This window comes from Pristiophorus japonicus, chromosome 9 (genome assembly GCF_044704955.1).
Source record: "Pristiophorus japonicus isolate sPriJap1 chromosome 9, sPriJap1.hap1, whole genome shotgun sequence".
NCBI lineage: Eukaryota > Metazoa > Chordata > Chondrichthyes > Pristiophoridae > Pristiophorus > Pristiophorus japonicus.
Window position 1 is genome coordinate 92,772,587 of NC_091985.1, and position 19,231 is coordinate 92,791,817.

Below are 19,231 nucleotides of genomic sequence, written 5' to 3' on the forward strand. Positions count from 1 at the left end.
GTGCAATGCCCCTGATTATGACACCGGCTCGCCTTCTGACTCCCGCCCGAACCATATGCAGCGCAGCGCGCCCTGCTGGGACCGCCTGTGAAAATGGGTGGTCCGACCTATACCGGCTGAAGAGAGGGAAGTAATGTCCACCTCCAGTAAGTGTGATTGTTTTTTCTTTTCTGTTTTTTTGCGATTTATGTTGTGGTGGTGTGGGCAATGTATTGGGAATGTTTTTGGTGGGTTCTTTCAAGTTTTCTTTTCCCCAGGCCGCTATCAGAGCGCTCCCAGGCTATTTAGCTCAGGATTTTCGCAAACTCAGCCGGCCTATCGCCCTGAGAGATGTACAACACCTCCCTTAAGCACTCCACCCCACACTCAGGGCCCAGCTGCCCAATTTTGCTGACTGAGGCGTAAACTGTTCCCGGGTGCAAACTTTACCGTCCCACCGCCATTACCGCCCAGAAATCAGCAAAGCCAAAAATCCAGCCCATGGCCCCTGAATCATGAAGTGATCCCTATATTATTGAAAACCGCTATCATTACTCTGCTTCTCAAAAACTATCCCTGGTCTCTCTATTTTCTCCCATTACTACCTCATCGTCAACCTTTCCGTTTTTTTTTGAAGTTCTGGAACACAGTTTCCTTACAATTCTGGTTGCAATTGTCCCACCATTCATTACTCAAAACCCTCCAAACTGACTTAAAAGCCCTAACCACTGCACACTCTCTGTGCTGATCAAAGTTGCAAACTTCCCAGGTGTCTGGCTGCTACATTGTCAATCGCACAATCCTCCTTGAACATCTTATCTTCCACAATCCACCTTTACGGCTCTGCCCTCTCCTGCTTGTCGCATTACAAAGGCTTGAATGGCTTCTTCTTCTGTGCCTCTTGTGTATCCCAGAGATCCATTCTTGGCCTACTCTTATTAATATACATGTTATTCTTGGGCAACATGATATAAAAACAGATAGCAAGAGTTTCTACAGGTATATAAAAAGGAAAAGAGTGGCTAAAGTAAATGTTGGTCCCTTAGAGGAAGAGACCGGGGAGATGGCAGAAACTCTGAACAAATATTTTGTCTCAGTCTTTACGGTAGAGAACACAAACAATATTCCGACAGTGGATAGTCAAGGGTCTATGGTGGGGGGGGGGGGGGGGGGGGAGGAACTTAACACAATCACAATCACTAAGGAGATGGTACTCAGTAAGATAATGGGACTAAAGGCAGATAAATCCTCTGGACCTGATGGCTTGCATCCTAGGGTCTTAAGACAAGTAGTGGCAGGGATTGTGGATGCATTGGTTGTAATTTACCCAAATTCCCTGGATTCTGGAGAGATCCCAGCAGATTGGAAAACTGCAAATGTAACGCCCCTTATTGAAAAAAAGGAGGCAGACAAAAAGCAGGAAACTATAGACCAGTTAGCCTAACATCTGTGGTTGGGAAAATGTTGGAGTCCATTATTTAAGAAGCAGTAGCAGGACATTTGGAAAAGCAAAATTCGGTCAGGCAGAGTCAGCATGGATTTATGAAGGGGAAGTTATGTTTGACAAATTTGCTGGAATTCTTTGAGGATGTAACGAACAAGGTGGATAAAGGAGAACCAGTGGATGTGATGTATTTGGATTTCCAGAAGGCAGTTGACAAGGTGACACATAAGCGGTTACTGCACATGATAAAAGTTCACGGGTTTGGGGGTAATATATTGGCATGGATAGAGGATTGGCTAACTAACAGAAAACAGAGTCGGGATAAATGGTTCATTCTCTGGTTGGCAACCAGTAACTAGTGGGGTGCCACAGGGATCAATGCTGGGGCCCCAACTATTTACAATCTATATTAACGACTTGGAAGAAGGGAGTGAGTGTAACGTAGCCAAGTTTGCTGACGATACAAAGATGGGAGGAAAAGCAATGCGTGAGGAGGACACAAAAAATCTGCAAAAAGACATAGACAGGCTAAGTGAGTGGGCAAAAATTTGGCAGATGGAGCATAATGTCGTAAAGTGTGAGGTCATGCACCTTGGCAGAAAAAAAATCAAAGAGCAAGTTATTATTTAAATGGGGAAAGGATTGCAAAGTGCTGCAGTACAGCAGGACTTGGGGGTACTTGTGCATGAAACTCAAAAGGATAGTCTGCAGATACAGCAAGTGATTAGGAAGGCCAATGGTATCTTGGCCTTTATTGCAAAGGAGTATAAAAGCAGGGAAGTCTTGCTACATCTATACACGGTATTGGTGAGGCCATACCTGGAATACTGCGTGCAGTTTTGGTTTCCATATTTACGAAAGGATATACTTGCTTTGGAGACAATTGAGAAGGTTCACTAGGTTGATTCCAGGGATGAGGGGGTTGATTTATGAGGAAAGATTGAGTAGGTTGGACCTCTACTCATTGGAATTCAGAAGAATGAGAGGTGATATTATTGAAACGTATAAGATTATGAGGGGGCTTGACAAGGTGGATGTAGAGAGGATGTTTCCACTGATGGGGGAGACTAGAACTCGAGGGCATGATCTTAGAATAAGGGGCCGCCCATTTAAAATAGAGATGGAGAGATTTCTTCTTGGAGGGTTGTAAATCTGTGGAATTCACTGCCTCAGAGAGCTGTGGAAGCTGGGACATTGAATAAATTTAAGACAGAAATAGACAGTCTCTTAAACGATAAGGAGATAAGGAGTTATGGAGAGCGGGTAGGGAAGTGGAGCCAAGTCCACGATCAGATCAGCCAAGATCTTATTGAATGGCGGAGCAGGCTCGAGGGGCCGTATGGCCTATTCCTTATGTTCTTATGAATAACTTTAGCGAGGGCTGAAGGGGAGAGGAAAATTGTGGAATAAGTTAAATGGAGGTGGTCTGTCAGGAATAGGACTGGGGAGTATCAAAGGAGGCAGAGGCAGAAAAACAATTTTGGGCACAAAAGTCTACAAGCTCCTTATATTTGCTGTCTGAGGTGAGGATGGAAGCTGTGCTGGGTGGAGGTTAATAATATGTGGCTGTTCCTACTCTCGAAAGAAGTCGAGGAAAAAATTGTCAGGAAAGGTGCGAGAGGCAGAGACAGAGGGGCAGAATGGAGAAAGGGTAAAAAGTGGGGAGAGAGTAAGGTTAAATGGTAGAAAAGCTTAGGTCCGCCTTGACAGCCATCTTGCGAGTGCAGTGGTGTCAGGGACAGCAGAAATTAAAACATTAGGCAGAGGATGTACATTAACAATGAAGGGGTAGTGGCAACAGTTCAGGTCTGAGAGTTAGCCATAGATGCTGGGATCAGAGCAGGAAGATACTTGTGTTATACGAGTTGTGATGAGCCAGAACAATGGACTCTCGGTCTGAGTGGATGTCAGATGATCGGGCGTATATTATAGAGATTAGAGTCGTCAAGGGTCAACATGGAGGTCAGGTTGACACAAAAGTCAAAATTTTGGGTGGAGATACGAGGGCATTCCAGAGCAGCAGGAACATTAGAAGAGCAGGTATAACAAAGAAACCACAACAACAAGGGAATGGAAGCAGCAATTAGTGAAGGGCGACAGGGCAAAGTGATCCAAGCAGTTGAGGATAATAAAGTTGCACCATCAGAGGCTTGTAATTTAAAAAAAATTTTTTTAAGCGTTTTATTGTGCATACTCTTGTGCAACTACAAAGCTTTACTCTTCATTTCGTACCACTCCTATGTGATGCAACCCCTGTGGCTTCAGCAGGCGGTAGAGACAGGTTGCTCAGATCCCATTTCGGATTGCTGAGATACTCTTGGCCAATGACTTCTGGATTTTGGGCCCCACCAAAGACAACTCTACATGTGCAAGGAGAGATGGCCATCGAGACTCGAGGCAGCATGTTGGGTATTGACTAAGGGTGGGGGGGTGGGGGGAAGCAATGGGTGAGAAGTGGTCCCCACTTCCATGTCCCTTTCACTATCATCCCGCTCATGGGCGAGCCACACTTCACTGATACCACTCTGCTAGAGAGAACTTTGGTGCAGATCAGTGTGGCTCTTTAAGGCCAAGACTAAAGTATGTCATCCTATTTAAAGCAGCAGACATGTTGGCATTCAGAGTGTGCAAAGCAGTGGTCAAGGCGGCATGGGCTCATTTGATTGCCCTGTTTGATGTTCCACCGAGTTGGGCACTCTATCATAGAAACATAGAAAATAGGTGCAGGAGTAGGCCATCCGGCCCTTCAAGCCTGCACTACCATTCAATAAGATCATGGCTGATCATTCCTTCAGTACCCCGTTCCTGCTTTCTCTCCATACCCCTTGATCCCTTTAGCCGCAAGGGCCATATCTAACTCCCTCTTGAATATATCCAATGAACTGACATCAACAACTCTCTGCGGTAGGGAATTCCATAGGTTAACAACTCTCTGAGTGAAGACGTTGCTCTTCATCTCAGTCCTAAATGGCTTACCCTTTATCCTAAGACTATGTCCCCTGGTTCTGGACTTCCCCAACATCGGGAACAACCTCCTGCAATGTTTTCTGGAAGTCCTTTCTCTTTCAGTAAAGTGAAGAATGTCTACAACTGTGTTTTCGAATTTAGTAACTTTATGTTAGAGCAAGTCAACCTGGAAACAGTCTTACAGCTGTAGTTGTCCTGGACTTTCTCAAAAATCCCCACAACATTCAAGTTTTGCACACACCAGTTTCCACTGTCCTACTATAATAAATAGATCCAAAAGACATGGAAACGCAAATGAATAATACATCTAAATGCCAGTTCTGAACTCCAGTTGAGGCCAAGCTGCTTAAACTCACTCCTCTGGACTCATAACCTCTCGCGTTACAATCAAGTTAAATCCTCTGAAAACAGCCATTTCAGAAACAAATACCATTTTCAAAACAATGACAAATCACACTTTGATAGCTGTACTTTCACATCAATTACTAGCTAGCTTGCCAATTAAGCTCCATTAATAGTTGCAAAAATAAACCCTAGTTAACATGTCAAAAATTAACATTTAGTTATTTACCCATTTACACCAGTTCTGGCCTCTACTCATTTAGCTACTTCTAATTCTAGTAACTTCTTTGCTTATATTATCTACCACATACATCAGATTTGGGCAAATTTTATCTATTTATTCAGCTGCCTTCTTGTTTGCAACTTACATTTCTGTGGAGCATTCATTATTTTCGTGCAATGAGTGGTCAAGAACTAAATAAACCAAAACTTACAGAAATAGTACAAATGCGCTGTTATTTAACGAGTTACTGATAAGTATTTCATTCATATTTCTTTAGCTAATTTGTACACTTTACAAAAACAGAGTATGTAAAACATTATATGAAGCAACAATTTCAAGCAGCTAGCTATTCTGAAAATACCAATATAAATGTCCCTTCTTCTAAATATCTGGCTGCCTATCGTTTCAACGTGGTACTTTATGTAACATTTCAGTCATTGTGAATGACCATGAAACTACCGGATTGGCATAAAAACCCATCTCGTTCACTAATGTCCTTTAGGGAAAGAAATATGTCATCCTTACCTGATCTAGCCTATATGTGACTCAAGACCCATACCAATGTGGTTGAGTCTTAACTGCCCTCGGAAATGGCCTAGCAAGTCGCTCAGTTATACCAAACTGCTATGAAAAACAGTAAGAAGAATAAAACTGGATGGATCACCCGGCATTGACCTAGGCACCGGCGTCGGACACGACAAGTATTCTGCGGCGAGTTTCTCACGTCCTGAATCCCCAAAGTCTTTCCACCATCTACAAGGCACAAGTCAGGAGTGAGATGGAATACTCTCCACTTGCCTGGACGAGTACAGCTCCAACAACACAACAAGCTTGACACCATCCAAACGTTCGCTACCATCTTTAGCCAGAAGTGCCATGTGAATGATCCATCTCGGTCCCCTCCTGAGATCTTTACCATCACAGAAGTCAGTCTTCAACCAATTCGATTCACTCCATGTCATATCAAGAAATGGTTGAACGCACTGGATACAGCAAACGCTATGGGACCCGACCGCATAGTGCTCTAGAACTAGCTGTGTCGTTAAAAAAAAAGCAGGACAAATCCAATTTGGCTAATTACTGCCCCATCAGTCTACTCTCAATCATCATCAGCAAAGTAATGGAAGGTGTTGTCGACAGCGCTATCATGCAGCACCGGAAACCCAAGGCAAAGAACAAAAAGGGCCACTGTACAGCAAAATTCTAAAAGGACAAAGGGTGTTAAAAAAACAAGCCTGAAGGCTTTGTGTCTAAATGCAAGGAGTATCCGTAATAAGGTGGATGTATTAACTGTGCAAATAGATGTTAACAAATATGATGTGATTGGGATTACAGAGACGTGGCTCCAGGATGATCAGGGCTGGGAACTCAACATTTAGGGGTATTCAACATTCAGGAAGGATAGAATAAAAGGAAAAGGAGATGGGGTAGCATTGCTGGTTAAGGAGGAGATTAATGCAATAGTTAGGAAGGACATTAGCTTGGATGATGTGGAATCTATATGGGTAGAGCTGCAGAACACCAAAGGGCAAAAAACGTTAGTGAGAGTTGTGTACAGACCTCCAAACAGTAGTAGTGATGTTGGGGAGGGCATCAAACAGGAAATTAGGGGTGCATGCAATAAAGGTGCAGCAGTTATAATGGGTGACTTTAATATGCACATAGATTGGGCTAACCAAACTGGAAGCAATATAGTGGAGGAGGATTTCCTTGAGTGCATAAGGGATGGTTTTCCAGACCAATATGTCGAGGAACCAACTAGGGGGGAGGCCATCTTAGACTGGGTGTTGTGTAATGAGAGGGGATTAATTAGCAATCTCGTTGTGCGAGGCTCCTTGGGGAAGAGTGACCATAATATGGTGGAATTCTGCATTAGGATGGAGAATGAAATAGTTAATTCAGAGACCATGGTCCAGAACTTAAAGAAGGGTAACTTTGAAGATATGAGGCATGAATTGGCTAGGATAGATTGGCGAATGATACTTAAGGGGTTGACTGTGGATGGCCAATGGCAGACATTTAGAGACCGCATGGATGAACTACAACAATTGTACATTCCTGTCTGGCGTAAAAATAAAAAAAGGGAAGGTGGCTCAACCGTGGCTATCAAGGGAAATCAGGGATAGTATTAAAGCCAAGGAAGTGGCATACAAATTGGCCAGAAATAGCTGCGAACCCAGGAACTGGGAGAAATTTAGAACTCAGCAGAGGAGGACAAAGGGTTTGATTAGGGCAGGGAAAATGGAGTACGAGAAGAAGCTTGCAGGGAACATTAAGACGGATTGCAAAAGTTTCTATAGATATGTAAAGAGAAAAAGGTTAGTAAAGACAAACGTAGGTCCCCTGCAGTCAGAATCAGGGGAAGTTATAACAGGGAACAAAGAAATGGCAGACCAATTGAACAAGTACTTTGGTTCGGTATTCACTAAGGAGGACACAAACAACCTTCCGGATATAAAAGGGGTCAGAGGGTCTAGTAAGGAGGAGGAACTGAGGGAAATCCTTATTAGTCGGGAAATTGTGTTGGGGAAATTGATGGGATTGAAGGCCGATAAATCCCCTGGGCCTGATGGACTGCATCCCAGAGTACTTAAGGAGGTGGCCTTGGAAATAGCAGATGCATTGACAGTCATTTTCCAACATTCCATTGACTCTGGATCAGTTCCTATCGAGTGGAGGGTAGCCAATGTAACCCCACTTTTTAAAAAAGGAGGGAGAGAAAAAACAGGGAATTATAGACCGGTCAGCCTGACCTCAGTAGTGGGTAAAATGATGGAATCAATTATTAAGGATGTCATAGCAGCGCATTTGGAAAGAGGTGACATGATAGGTCCAAGTCAGCATGGATTTGTGAAAGGGAAATCTTGCTTGACAAATCTTCTGGAATTTTGTGAGGATGTTTCCAGTAGAGTGGACAAGGGAGAACCAGTTGATGTGGCATATTTGGACTTTCAGAAGGCTTTCGACAAGGTCCCACACAAGAGATTAATGTGCAAAGTTAAAGCACATGGGATTGGGGGTAGTGAGCTGACATGGATTGAGAACTGGTTGTCAGACAGGAAGCAAAGAGTAGGAGTAACTGGGGACTTTTCAGAATGGCAGGCAGTGACTAGTGGGGTACCGCAAGGTTCTGTGCTGGGGCCCCAGCTGTTTACACTGTACATTAATGATTTAGACGAGGGGATTAAATGTAGTATCTCCAAATTTGCGGATGACACTAAGTTGGGTGGCAGTGTGAGCTGCGAGAAGGATGCTATGAGGCTGCAGAGCGACTTGGATAGGTTAGGTGAGTGGGCAAATGCATGGCAGATGAAGTATAATGTGGATAAATGTGAGGTTTTTACCACTTTGGTGGTAAAAAGAGAGACAGACTATTATCTGAATGGTGACAGATTAGGAAAAGGGGAGGTGCAACGAGACCTGGGTGTCATGGTACATCAGTCATTGAAGGTTGGCATGCAGGTACAGCAGGCGGTTAAGAAAGCAAATGGCATGTTGGCCTTCATAGCGAGGGGATTTGAGTACAGGGGCAGGGAGGTGTTGTTACAGTTGTACAGGGCCTTGGTGAGGTCACACCTGGAGTATTGTGTACAGTTTTGGTCTCCTAACCTGAGGAAGGACATTCTTGCTATTGAGGGAGTGCAGCGAAGGTTCACCAGACTGATTCCCGGGATGGCGGGACTGACCTATCAAGAAAGACTGGATCAACTGGGCTTGTATTCACTGGAGTTCAGAAGAATGAGAGGGGACCTCATAGAAACGTTTAAAATTCTGATGGGTTTAAGACAGGTTAGATGCAGGAAGAACGTTCCCAATGTTGTGGAAGTCCAGAATCAGGGGTCACAGTCTAAGGATAAGGGATAAGCCATTTAGGACCGAGATGAGGAGAAACTTCTTCACCCAGAGAGTGGTGAATCTGTGGAATTTTCTACCACAGAAAGTTGTTGAGGCCAATTCACTAAATATATTCAAAAAAGAGTTAGATGAAGTCCTTACTACTAGGGGGATCAAGGGGTATGGCGAGAAAGCAGGAATGGGGTACTGAAGTTGCATGTTCAGCCATGAACTCATTGAATGGCGGTGCAGGCTAGAAGGGCCGAATGGCCTACTCCTGCACCTATTTTCTATGTTTCTATGCACAAAAGAGCTGAATTCCAGCTCATAAATATTGTGACTACAAGAGCAGGTCAGAGGCTGGGTATTCTGCGGCGAGTGTCTCCTCTCCTGACTCCCCAAATCCTTTCTACCATCTACAAGGGCACAAGTCAGGAGTGTGCTGGAATACTCTCCACTTGCCTGGATGAGTGCAGCTCCAACAACACTCAAGACAAAACAGCCTACTGGATTGACACCCCATCCACCATCTTAAACATTCACTCCCTCCACCACCGGCACACCGTGGCTGCAGTGTGCACCATCTACAAGATGCACTGCAGCAACACGCCAAGGCTGCTTCGACAGCACGTCCCAAACCCGTGACCTCTACCACCTAGAAGGACAAGGGCAGCAGACACATGGGAACACCATCACCTCCAAGTTCCCCTCCAAGTAACATGCTATCCTGACTTGAAAATATATTGCTGTTCCTTCATTGCCACTGGGTCAAAATCCTGGAACTCCTCCACTTCCTATCAGCATAGCCCCTCACTCATATGCTTATCTAGCCTCCGCTTAAAATGCATTTATACTATTCGCCTCAACCACTACCTGTGGTACCGCATTCCACATTCTCACCACTCTCTGGGTAAAAACATTTCTTCTGAATTCCCTATTTTATTTCTTGGTGACTATATAATGATCTACAGCTCTTCCCCACAAGTGAAAACACTGTATCTGCTCTAATCAAGACCTTTCATAATTTTAAAGACCTCGATTAGGTCACCCCTCAGCCTTCTCTTTTCAAGAGAAAAGGCACCCAGCCTGTTCATTATTTCATGATAGATATAATCTCGCATTTTTGATATCATCCTTGTAAACCCTTTTTGCACCCTCTCCGGTGCCTCTATATCCTTTTAATAATATGGTGACCACAACTGTACACAGTACAGTGTGGTCTAATCAAGGATAATAAGTTTCGCATAACTTCTCTACTTTTCAATTCTATCCCTCTAGAAATAAACCTCAGGGCTTGGTTTGTTTTTTTAATGTCCTTATTAACCTGTGTTGCTACTTTAAATGATCTGTATATTTGTACTCCCAGATCCCTGTGCTCCTCTACACCTTTTAGATTCTTAATTCCAAAGTAATATGTGATCTCCTTATTTTTCTTACCAAAATGTTTATTAATGTCTTGTATCTTGTTGCAGTCCTCAGTATTGACTATCCCCCCTTATTTGATGTCATCCTCAAATTCAGAAATTGTGTGTTTGATTCCAAAGTCTAAGGGGGCGAAATTCCTCTCCTCACCGCCCAGTGCCGCCGACACTGACCTTCATGATCCGCCCAGTAACACTTTCGAGATGGCTTGGAGCGGGCGGGAGGGGAGAACCGCCGGGAACCGCCCACTGACGTCAGCGAACGGCCGAGTGGCGCAAGTGACCTCCCACCCGCCTGATTCCCAGATTCCTGCGGGCGGGAGTCGGCAGCAGAACGGGGGGTGGACCGCTGCGTGGAGGTTGGTCTGTCCCCAACGATGAGTATGAAGAACCTTAAAAAAAAGTACGTGACGATTTTAAAACAAAATTTCCACAGCGCCTTACCTGCATGGGGTCACCTGGTGGTCTTCCAATCGTTTTTTTATTTTCTATTGCTGCATTTATTTTTCAGGTCTTCGACCCTGCGTGGACTCTACTCCATCTTCAGCGGCACTTGGGTGACAAGCGTCCCTGCCGCCGAGAATGAGACCTCCCGCCCACTGCCGCCCAGATTGGCGGCTTAAGTCATCCATTTGCCGCCCGCCAACCTTCAAGGGACCTCGGCAATGAATTTCCCGCCGAATGTACCATCCGGTACCTCGGCAGCACTTGAGCGGGCGGAGGCCTTGATGAAAATCGGCCCTTAAATGTTTAATATAAATTGTGACCAAAAGTGATCCCAGCACTGATCCTTGTTGGACCCTCCTTTCTACGTTCTATCACTCTCAATAGCTCCCCTTTACTCCTATTCTCTCCTTTCTGCCTTGCAGCCAGCTAGCTATCCATTCTACTACTTGTCCCCGACTCCGCATGCTCTATCTTATTCATTAGTCTATTATGTGGCACCTTATCGTGGGCCTTTTGGAAATCTAGGTAATTCTCGTGAGGGATTAAAATACCTGCAGCAAACATCAATAAAATGTAATTTTAACCAAAAACATATTTAGGCAACACCTTCCTTATTTCTTCAAGCAACTGGATTTTATATGCATTCTCTCAATTCTGATATCATCAGATAACAACCATGAGGCAAATGTTTGGTTTTGCTTCTGTATATTTTACTTCTTAAAAAAAAACTCGATTTGAAGTTTATAGCCTGTCGGAGGCTGATACTCTTCAATGTTATTTGGCCAATGAGATCTAAAGAGTATAAGACACCTTGTATACATTCCACAAGATAATCAGCAGCAGAGTGGTTTTACTAGGCATGCTAGGCACACGGTTTTCCACTTTACTCTGTACATAAGGTCACATTTTGATTCATAGAAAAACTCGGGCTTGCCTGAGGAAGTGGTATTTTGTGCTAGGCATAAGAAAAGGTGTCTGAAATGCACCCACGTCATTGCACTTGCTCCTTCATATTGCAGGAATTCCAATCATGGTTGGTTAAAATTCCTTTTTGAACAAACTCCAACAAAATTTATTTTAAATCAAATTAAAATTAACACTTCAATCATGAAAGTTAAGCCACCACCTCTCCAAATCATGACCAGCTGAACATGAATTCTAAAGTTCTGTTGCACTTTTGAAAAAGTGAAAGTACTGCGACCCATTTTCCCACCAATATGCAACCAAGACTCTCAAGAGGATTTTGTATTATAAATAGGGAACCTTGTGGTATCAATAATTCAACAATTACTCTGAAATATTTGGAACAAAAGCAGAATCCATTAGAGTATTAACCTAACTATAATCTATATATTAAATTTCTTGCATTTTCCTCTTTGTCGCTCCCATTTCCAGCTGTTGTGATTCAAGAACACAACAGTAATATTACGTATTGTCCAAATGCAACAACACCACCTTCTTCTATTATTCTTAATAAGCAATACTGCTCATACCACTGGTGGCGCTGTGGCAAGTCACCCAGTGCTGGCTGACTTTTTTTTTTGCATCGCACAGCTAGGTTTTCATTTTCAGTAGTTGGGCAATTGGACCAGTTTGCGCCAGCCATTAAGGCCAGATTGGAAGAAAAAATGGCAGGCAACTTGCTTCCAGCGGGTCCCATGGATGCCGCCATTTTGTGCAGGTCGGCTGCACTGCCATTGTCTGTGCTCGCTGCAGAAATAGAAATTACGCTGATTGTGACGTCAATGAGTGTGCATCGCTGATTTGATTCACAATCTGTCATTTGGACGTCGCCATTCCATTTAACACCCTCTCCAAATCACGGCCAGCTGAACATGTGTTCAGCAGCAGTTAGGATCCTGCTATTTAAAGGATCCTGCTATTTAAAGAGATCATCAACAACTTGCAGCTGACAGGCTTTTTGATTTCTACTGGCTCTGTGCAAGTCTGTGCAACCATTTGGAACTTTCTACAGTTATTTAAAATTGCTGAGGTGACAGGGAGTGGTGCTGCAAGTGGAGAACGCCTTGCTTCTCATTTAAAGGGTTCTGGTCACAACACTTGCTCCCAATCATAGAGGCTCTACTTGCAGTCCCCCTTGCACTCAAATATGACGGAGATGGAGGGGAGACAGCGAAGAAGATCACAAGATGCTCGCAGAGGGAGGAGGGGGGCTCTCAGCAGGAGGCATCACCGACCTAGGATCTTCCTGGAACACTTCTACCTGCAATTAAGCCAGGAGCAGTGTATTAGGAGGCTCCGTTTCATCATGGAGGCGATCACAGAACTCTTCCACCACCTGCAACCAGACCTGCAGCCTCAGAGCCGGGCGACAACGGCGCTGCTTGTGTCCCTCAATTTTTTCATCACCGTATCCTTCTAGTCTGGAGCAGGAAACATAGCTAACATCTCCCTGTTCGCCATCCACTGCTGCATCTGAGAGATCACAGAGGCTCCCTGCTCCAGAAGGGCTTTCACATCTCTCTAAACAGAGAGAAGCAACAGAAGCATGCATGTGGCTTTGCCAGAATATCGGGCTTCCCCATGGTGCAGGGCACTATCAACTGCACACACGTGGCTTTGCGGGAGACGTACAACAATCCTGAGATGTTCCGTAGCTGCAAAGGCCACCACTCACATAATGTGCAGTTGGTGTGCAACCATGTCCAGCGTATCATAATGTTGAATACCTGGTATCCTGGCAGCAGTCTTGATGCCTTCATCCTGCACCAGTCCAGTGTGCCAGTAATCTGCCAGCCACCACGTCAAACCTGAGGGATGCTGCTCAGATTCAAGGGCTATCTGCTCTGCACCTGGCTGATGACTCCCATCCGTAACCCCACCACTCATATCATGAGAGCCATGCTGCCGCAAGAAACCTCATCAAGCAGACCGTCGGGGTGCCAAAGCCACGGTTACGCTGCCTTGACCACTCGAGAGGAGGCCTCCAGTACACTCCGAAGCGGGTGTCCCATTTTGTGGTGGTCTGCTGCATGCACCACAACTTGTCCATCATGTGGATGCAACCGTTTTTCTGGGACTACCTCCGGAGGAGGAAGAGGAGGAAAGCAGGAGGCAGACAGCAGATCCCCGTTCTGGACAGACTATCCATGAGCGTCTCATCAGACCAGTTCCAATAAGTGAGATCCCAGATCCCCGTTGTTCACACTTCCCTATCTTACCATCACTCGGTCACAGAACATCACAGTGTCCTCCTGGGAATAAAGCTGAAGTGAGAGCCACCACAAAACAAACATTCCAAACATAATTTATAAATTTATCAAATCCAAACCAAAACAACTTCAACTATTCATCCTTGTCCATTCCCTTAGTGTCCGTCTTTAGTGTTCCTTTTCCTACTCGCGTGCTCCTATGAAGTGCTCCCCCAATGGCTGCAGCATGGCTGGTGAAAGGCTACTAACTTTCAGTGGGGGAGACTGCAGATGCCCTTGCAGGATGACATCGAGTGGCTCTGGGCCGACGAGGCTTGGCTGCAGACTGCACCACCTTGGAATGGGCAGCAGCTGAATGGGCAGTCTGGATGGCAAGCAATGGCACTGGCGAAGTGGCAATATTAGGAGTACGAATACCGTCATCCTGAGAGCACAATAGGTTCTTGCTCCACGAAGTGTGTGCAAGGTGTGGGATGTGGGTGTGAGTCTTGCAGCAATGGTAAGTATGTGAAGGTGAATTAAAGCTATGATTGTGAGGTATGAGAGATAAATGCTAGAGATTGTTGGCAGGTGAACTACATTGAGCAGTGTGTGAGTCAGTGGTGTAGATGGTGAGATATGGCATTTGAAGATGCATTCACTAACCTTGAGACTCATGCAAGGTCATTAGACTTTTTGCAGTATTGGATCCAGGTCCTGGGGACAACACGCATTGCACTGACGACTTTAGTGATCTCCTTCCACAGCTTTCTACTGTTCTGCCTTGATGGTCTCCTGACCCCCTGCAGCATCTTTGAACCCCAAGGACCAAGGCCTCCAGTGCCACTTCAGAAAATCTCCTCACCCTCTCTCTTGGCTGTTGGACTATGGCTCTCTCTACAATGGCAATGAGGTGTCTCTGCATCAAAGCACCTTCCCTTTAAATAGTGCAGAAAGCCTAGGCCAAACTTTATTGGCCAGAAGACTGCATCCGATATTGACCCTCCCCCGTTCAGCGCTAAGCCAATCAGCAGTGCGTTTAGCGGTGAGCGAGGGGGCGCGAGACTGGGTGAGGCGAGAGAGAAAGCGCGCGAGACTGGGGGAGGCGAGAGAGAGTGGGGGAGGGGGGAGCAGGAGATGGGGAGGGGGGTGGAAGAGACTGTGTGTGTGGGGGGGGGGGGGGGGAAAGAGAAAGCGACAGGCAACACGTTCTCCCTCTGCTCCCCCTATACCTGGCTGATTTCTCGGAAAGCTCGGTGCGTGTGTGACAAGTGACATAATTGGAATGGATGAAATCCGGAGGTTACAACACGGTCACTATTCATTTCATACCCAATAAACCTGTTAACAATTTGTGACCCACACACAATGCCCCATCTATGACGCGGGCGGGAAAGCGACGTAAGTTCAGGAATTGGGCTGGGGGATGGGGCAGGAACTTAGGCTGAGGGAGAGGGGGGCAGGGAGGTCTTAACCTGTGAGAGTGAGCTCTCCTGTTTGAAGTCGGCAGTCAGAATGGCTCGAATTACACTTTACAAGGGCACTAATTATGTAGGCATGGCAGTTCTAATTATACATTCCAGAGAAACTGCTGGGTGTGTCTTATCCTCAAAGAGGACCAATCAGCAATTAGGTCATGTGATCAAGGGGACCCAATCAGCATTTTTCTGTTACAAATCATTCGGTTCAAATGACAAGGCAAAGCCTTTCTTTTAATTCTCAGATTCTACCTGTAGAACAGGCGTCATGTTTGTGTGTGAATGAAGCAAAACAGATCACTGAAGATTAAAAGCCCTTTAAATAGCAACATGGGTTTTCTTTTTGCGCCGGTAATCGAAGAAGTTGCAAACCAGAATTTTAATCGGTTTACCTATATCAGAACATATCCAGAACATTTCCCAAACCTGGACAAATGCTGAATCCCCCCCCGCCCCCCCCCGGGCATGTAAATTCCAATAAATCTGACCAGAGTGCGTCAGTGAGCCATGTGTAGGGGGAGGATGAGGGTGAGAAGGTGTGGTGTTACCGGGACAACATGCACAATAGTCCAATCTTCTCTCTAACTTTATACCCTCCAGCTCTAAACCTCTCTGCAATATTGTCTCACATTATCCTTTAACACCCTTAAAGCCCTTAAATATTTATTGACTTCCCCATCCTTGGTGCTCTGACTCGTCCATTCGTAACTATAGAAACACATATATGCCACACAAGCCAGGGGAGGTGATTCAACAGTGCTAGATCGGCATAGGTTCATGGCTGCTGTATTTGCAGATTAGTGTAGCTCCATAGTGATAGGTAGTCTTCTTTCAAATTATGCCGAAGTCTCTTTCCTCCCCCACCGCTCCTCTTCTCGTCCTCTTCCAAGGCCACATGGCACACGGACACTCTTTCCATTGATGGTGCTTTTTTCAAACACGCGAGTGGCTTCCAACTGACACAGGAGTGGCTCCGCACGAGAGAAAAGAAGTGTTGAAAGGAAGGCTCACGCTACCTCTGCCGAGGCATGTCTGGCTAACTTGCGGATTTTCCCACTCCCAACGCAGGTTATAATTCCCTGAAAGAGAAGTTATAACTCCCACTATTTTATTTAATAGTTAAAAGCAGCGAGTCATTTCTGAACTTTGAAGCTATTAGTGCTGGATCAAACAAAAACGTACCTATATAAATATTCCTCTAAACGTCATTCACATGCAAAGGGACTTGTCTAAGCGGTCAAACGGTGTCCAACAGTAAGAACTTGAATTGACTGTGCATGCACAGTCTTTGTATAGCTGACACTATGCTACTTGTCCCAATATATAGGGGAGACCACTGATGTTTATGTCATAAACATCAGTAGTCATCCCTGTATACTTACAGGATGAACCAACTGGCAGATCCCCTGAAATCTTCCAGTGGACTTCTAGGGTGCCGCGGATGTTGGTTGAGAACTCCTGCCGTAAGTAACCCTCTGGTGTTTACAAAATTCTGTGATACAAAAGAACTGCAGTGCCATTTCACTCTGTCCGTGGGAAGTTGATAAAAAGCTGCTTGCCTTGGGAAACAAAGCATCTACTGATGAAGCTGTGCACAGTGGATTCACTGATATTGCCTGGAAGGACTTGGAGCCACTGAGCTTCGTGGTGGGTGTGACCTTGTCTATCACCAGCAGTGTTGTCCCTGTGGTGAAGAGGTTATATGCAGGCAGCTTGCAGCAGATAGCACAATCCATTACTGCCTTCCTTGTGAACCTGACCCTGTTATAGGCAGTCGTCTTAAAACAATCCCAGATAGCTGTGCCTGCATCTGTCAATAGGACTATTGAATGGGGGAGCAGACTCGAGGGGCCGTATGGCCTACTCCTGTTCCTATTTCTTATGTTTTTATGTAGTACAGGCAGACCGAATCTGCTACAGGCAAAACTTCCCCAGCATCCTTTCTTTTATCCTGTTTTTACGCCTCCAAAATAAATCAGAGGAGCACTCAATGCCTTACCCATTTTCTGAATTAAGATTATAGATATCCAAATTCCAGTTAGTTACCCAAAATAAATTATTTTTTGGTAGGTCAAAATGTCATTAGCCTTTAAATGCCTTAATATATAAAATGTACTGTGCAATCCCAGCATTCAGAACAGGAAATTACATGGACACATTAACATCTAATTATCAATAACAGCCAACTGAAATTAAGCTCTTGCATATTCTGAACCAGCGGGGTGCTAGATAAATTAGAAAATGCAAACCCTTATTGCACTAGTTGGTACAATGAAGCTGATCCAAAAATCAGCCCCGTGTATCTTAGGCCTCCACCAATGCAGGTGCACAATAAAGCATTGTGCGATATTTTGAATAGGTTCCCAGTGGAAAGTTACACGTGGACCATTTTTGTTTAGTCATTTTCACCCTTCTGGGTTATCAGTAAATAGGCAATTGGTAAACAAGGTACTAACATTTTTGAAAAACTAAAAATAGACTTTCACAAGCCATTTAACAATGCATCTTCATGTGTGTCCAATATATCTTGAACGTTTTGAAGTTATCTGTACATATAATCATAATGATTCATTATTTTAATTACGGTTTTGAAAAATATTTTAAATAATCAGAACACTCAGCATTTAACATCACCAAAAATCCATAACTGGGAATACAAATGACCGTCATGGAGTTAAAGATTACTGTAAGCAGTGCTGCTTAACATAAAATAGCTTCTTAAATAAGTGAAATAAGATTCTTTAGAAATCAACATAGCAAGCAAAATTCATGCACATCTTTATTTTTACCATCAAGGCATTATTTCAAAACAACATGCTGCATCACTTTTAGCCATAATTTATGCTGATCACTGTGCATCACACAAACAGCAGCAATTTTCATTTCTTTACAAATGTCTCAGCACTGCAGATGCTAATTTAGAGTAATTTACTATAGTACAATGCAAAGGAAGTGTCATTAGAAGGCACTTCTATGTAAGGATAACAGTTGGTTTCATTTGACTATTCATTCTTACACTTCAACATAAAAGCTTTATGTTTTAATCCAATTCCCATCAATAACACACCATAGGTTAACTGATAAATTGCAAGTGTATTTACACTAGATAAGCATTTTTTTGACTTTTAAAGAGTATTTAGTCTATTATTTTTCATTTCTTCTCTGTATTGGTTAGACTGAGTGAGCAGGCATGAAATCAGCTACAGGTCTCTGCCAAATCTGCTCTTAAGTGGCCAGCCATTCTTAGGCACACAAGGCAGTTAAGATCAGAAATATAACAAACTGACATTTGTTTTCTGACATCAACACAACTTACTATTTTTAAGGTCTCTATATTCATGTACTCCAACTAAATATTGCATATTATGTAAAAAATGCTTTGGTTTTGGGCTGCAAAAACATTTCACTTATTGAGGCAACCTCAAGTCTATTTGGTTCATATTTTTTCAGATCTAATGCAGTAACAATTCTGTATTACATCAGATAAGGGAAGCCATTGGGCTCATCTAATAACTGGAGGAATTTCTGTCTGTTGTATTCCACTTCTACAGCTATGTTCATTGCTAAATCTTTCTTTGCCTCCTAACTATTTAAAAAAAATATATATTTCTGGAGGTTCTTCTAATATTTAATAAACTAATCTCTAGTTTCCATAATCTCAGCAAATTTCCAAACCATGTACTTACATTTCTTGCCTGATCCGTCTGAGTTTTGCTTTAGTGTCTGCCAACTCAACTGACAGATGTTGTCGACTCTCAGTACGCTGCATGCCTGGTGAACCGGTAGGTGACTGAGCTATTCCATGAACTGGAGACTGGTTACAGTCACGCTCTTGTGTGAGCTGTAAAATGATCTAGAAATAATGATGAATAAATTAAATTTTATATCTGACAAGATAGGACACACTTTTCCACATCATACAAAACGTGAATGTTCATTTTACT

At 44.0% G+C, this 19,231-nt stretch overlaps 1 protein-coding gene across 10 annotated transcripts in view; it reads right to left on the reverse strand.

The window, feature by feature from the left end:
* LOC139273137 (girdin-like) overlaps positions 1–19,231 on the reverse strand; it is a 375,708-nt gene that overhangs the window by 173,602 nt on the left and 182,875 nt on the right. For all 10 annotated transcript variants that reach the window (XM_070889592.1, XM_070889593.1, XM_070889591.1 and 7 more), the window contains one exon: positions 18,974–19,140. In XM_070889592.1, coding sequence (XP_070745693.1) covers positions 18,974–19,140 — 167 coding nt within the window. The remainder of the gene's footprint in view (positions 1–18,973; positions 19,141–19,231) is intronic.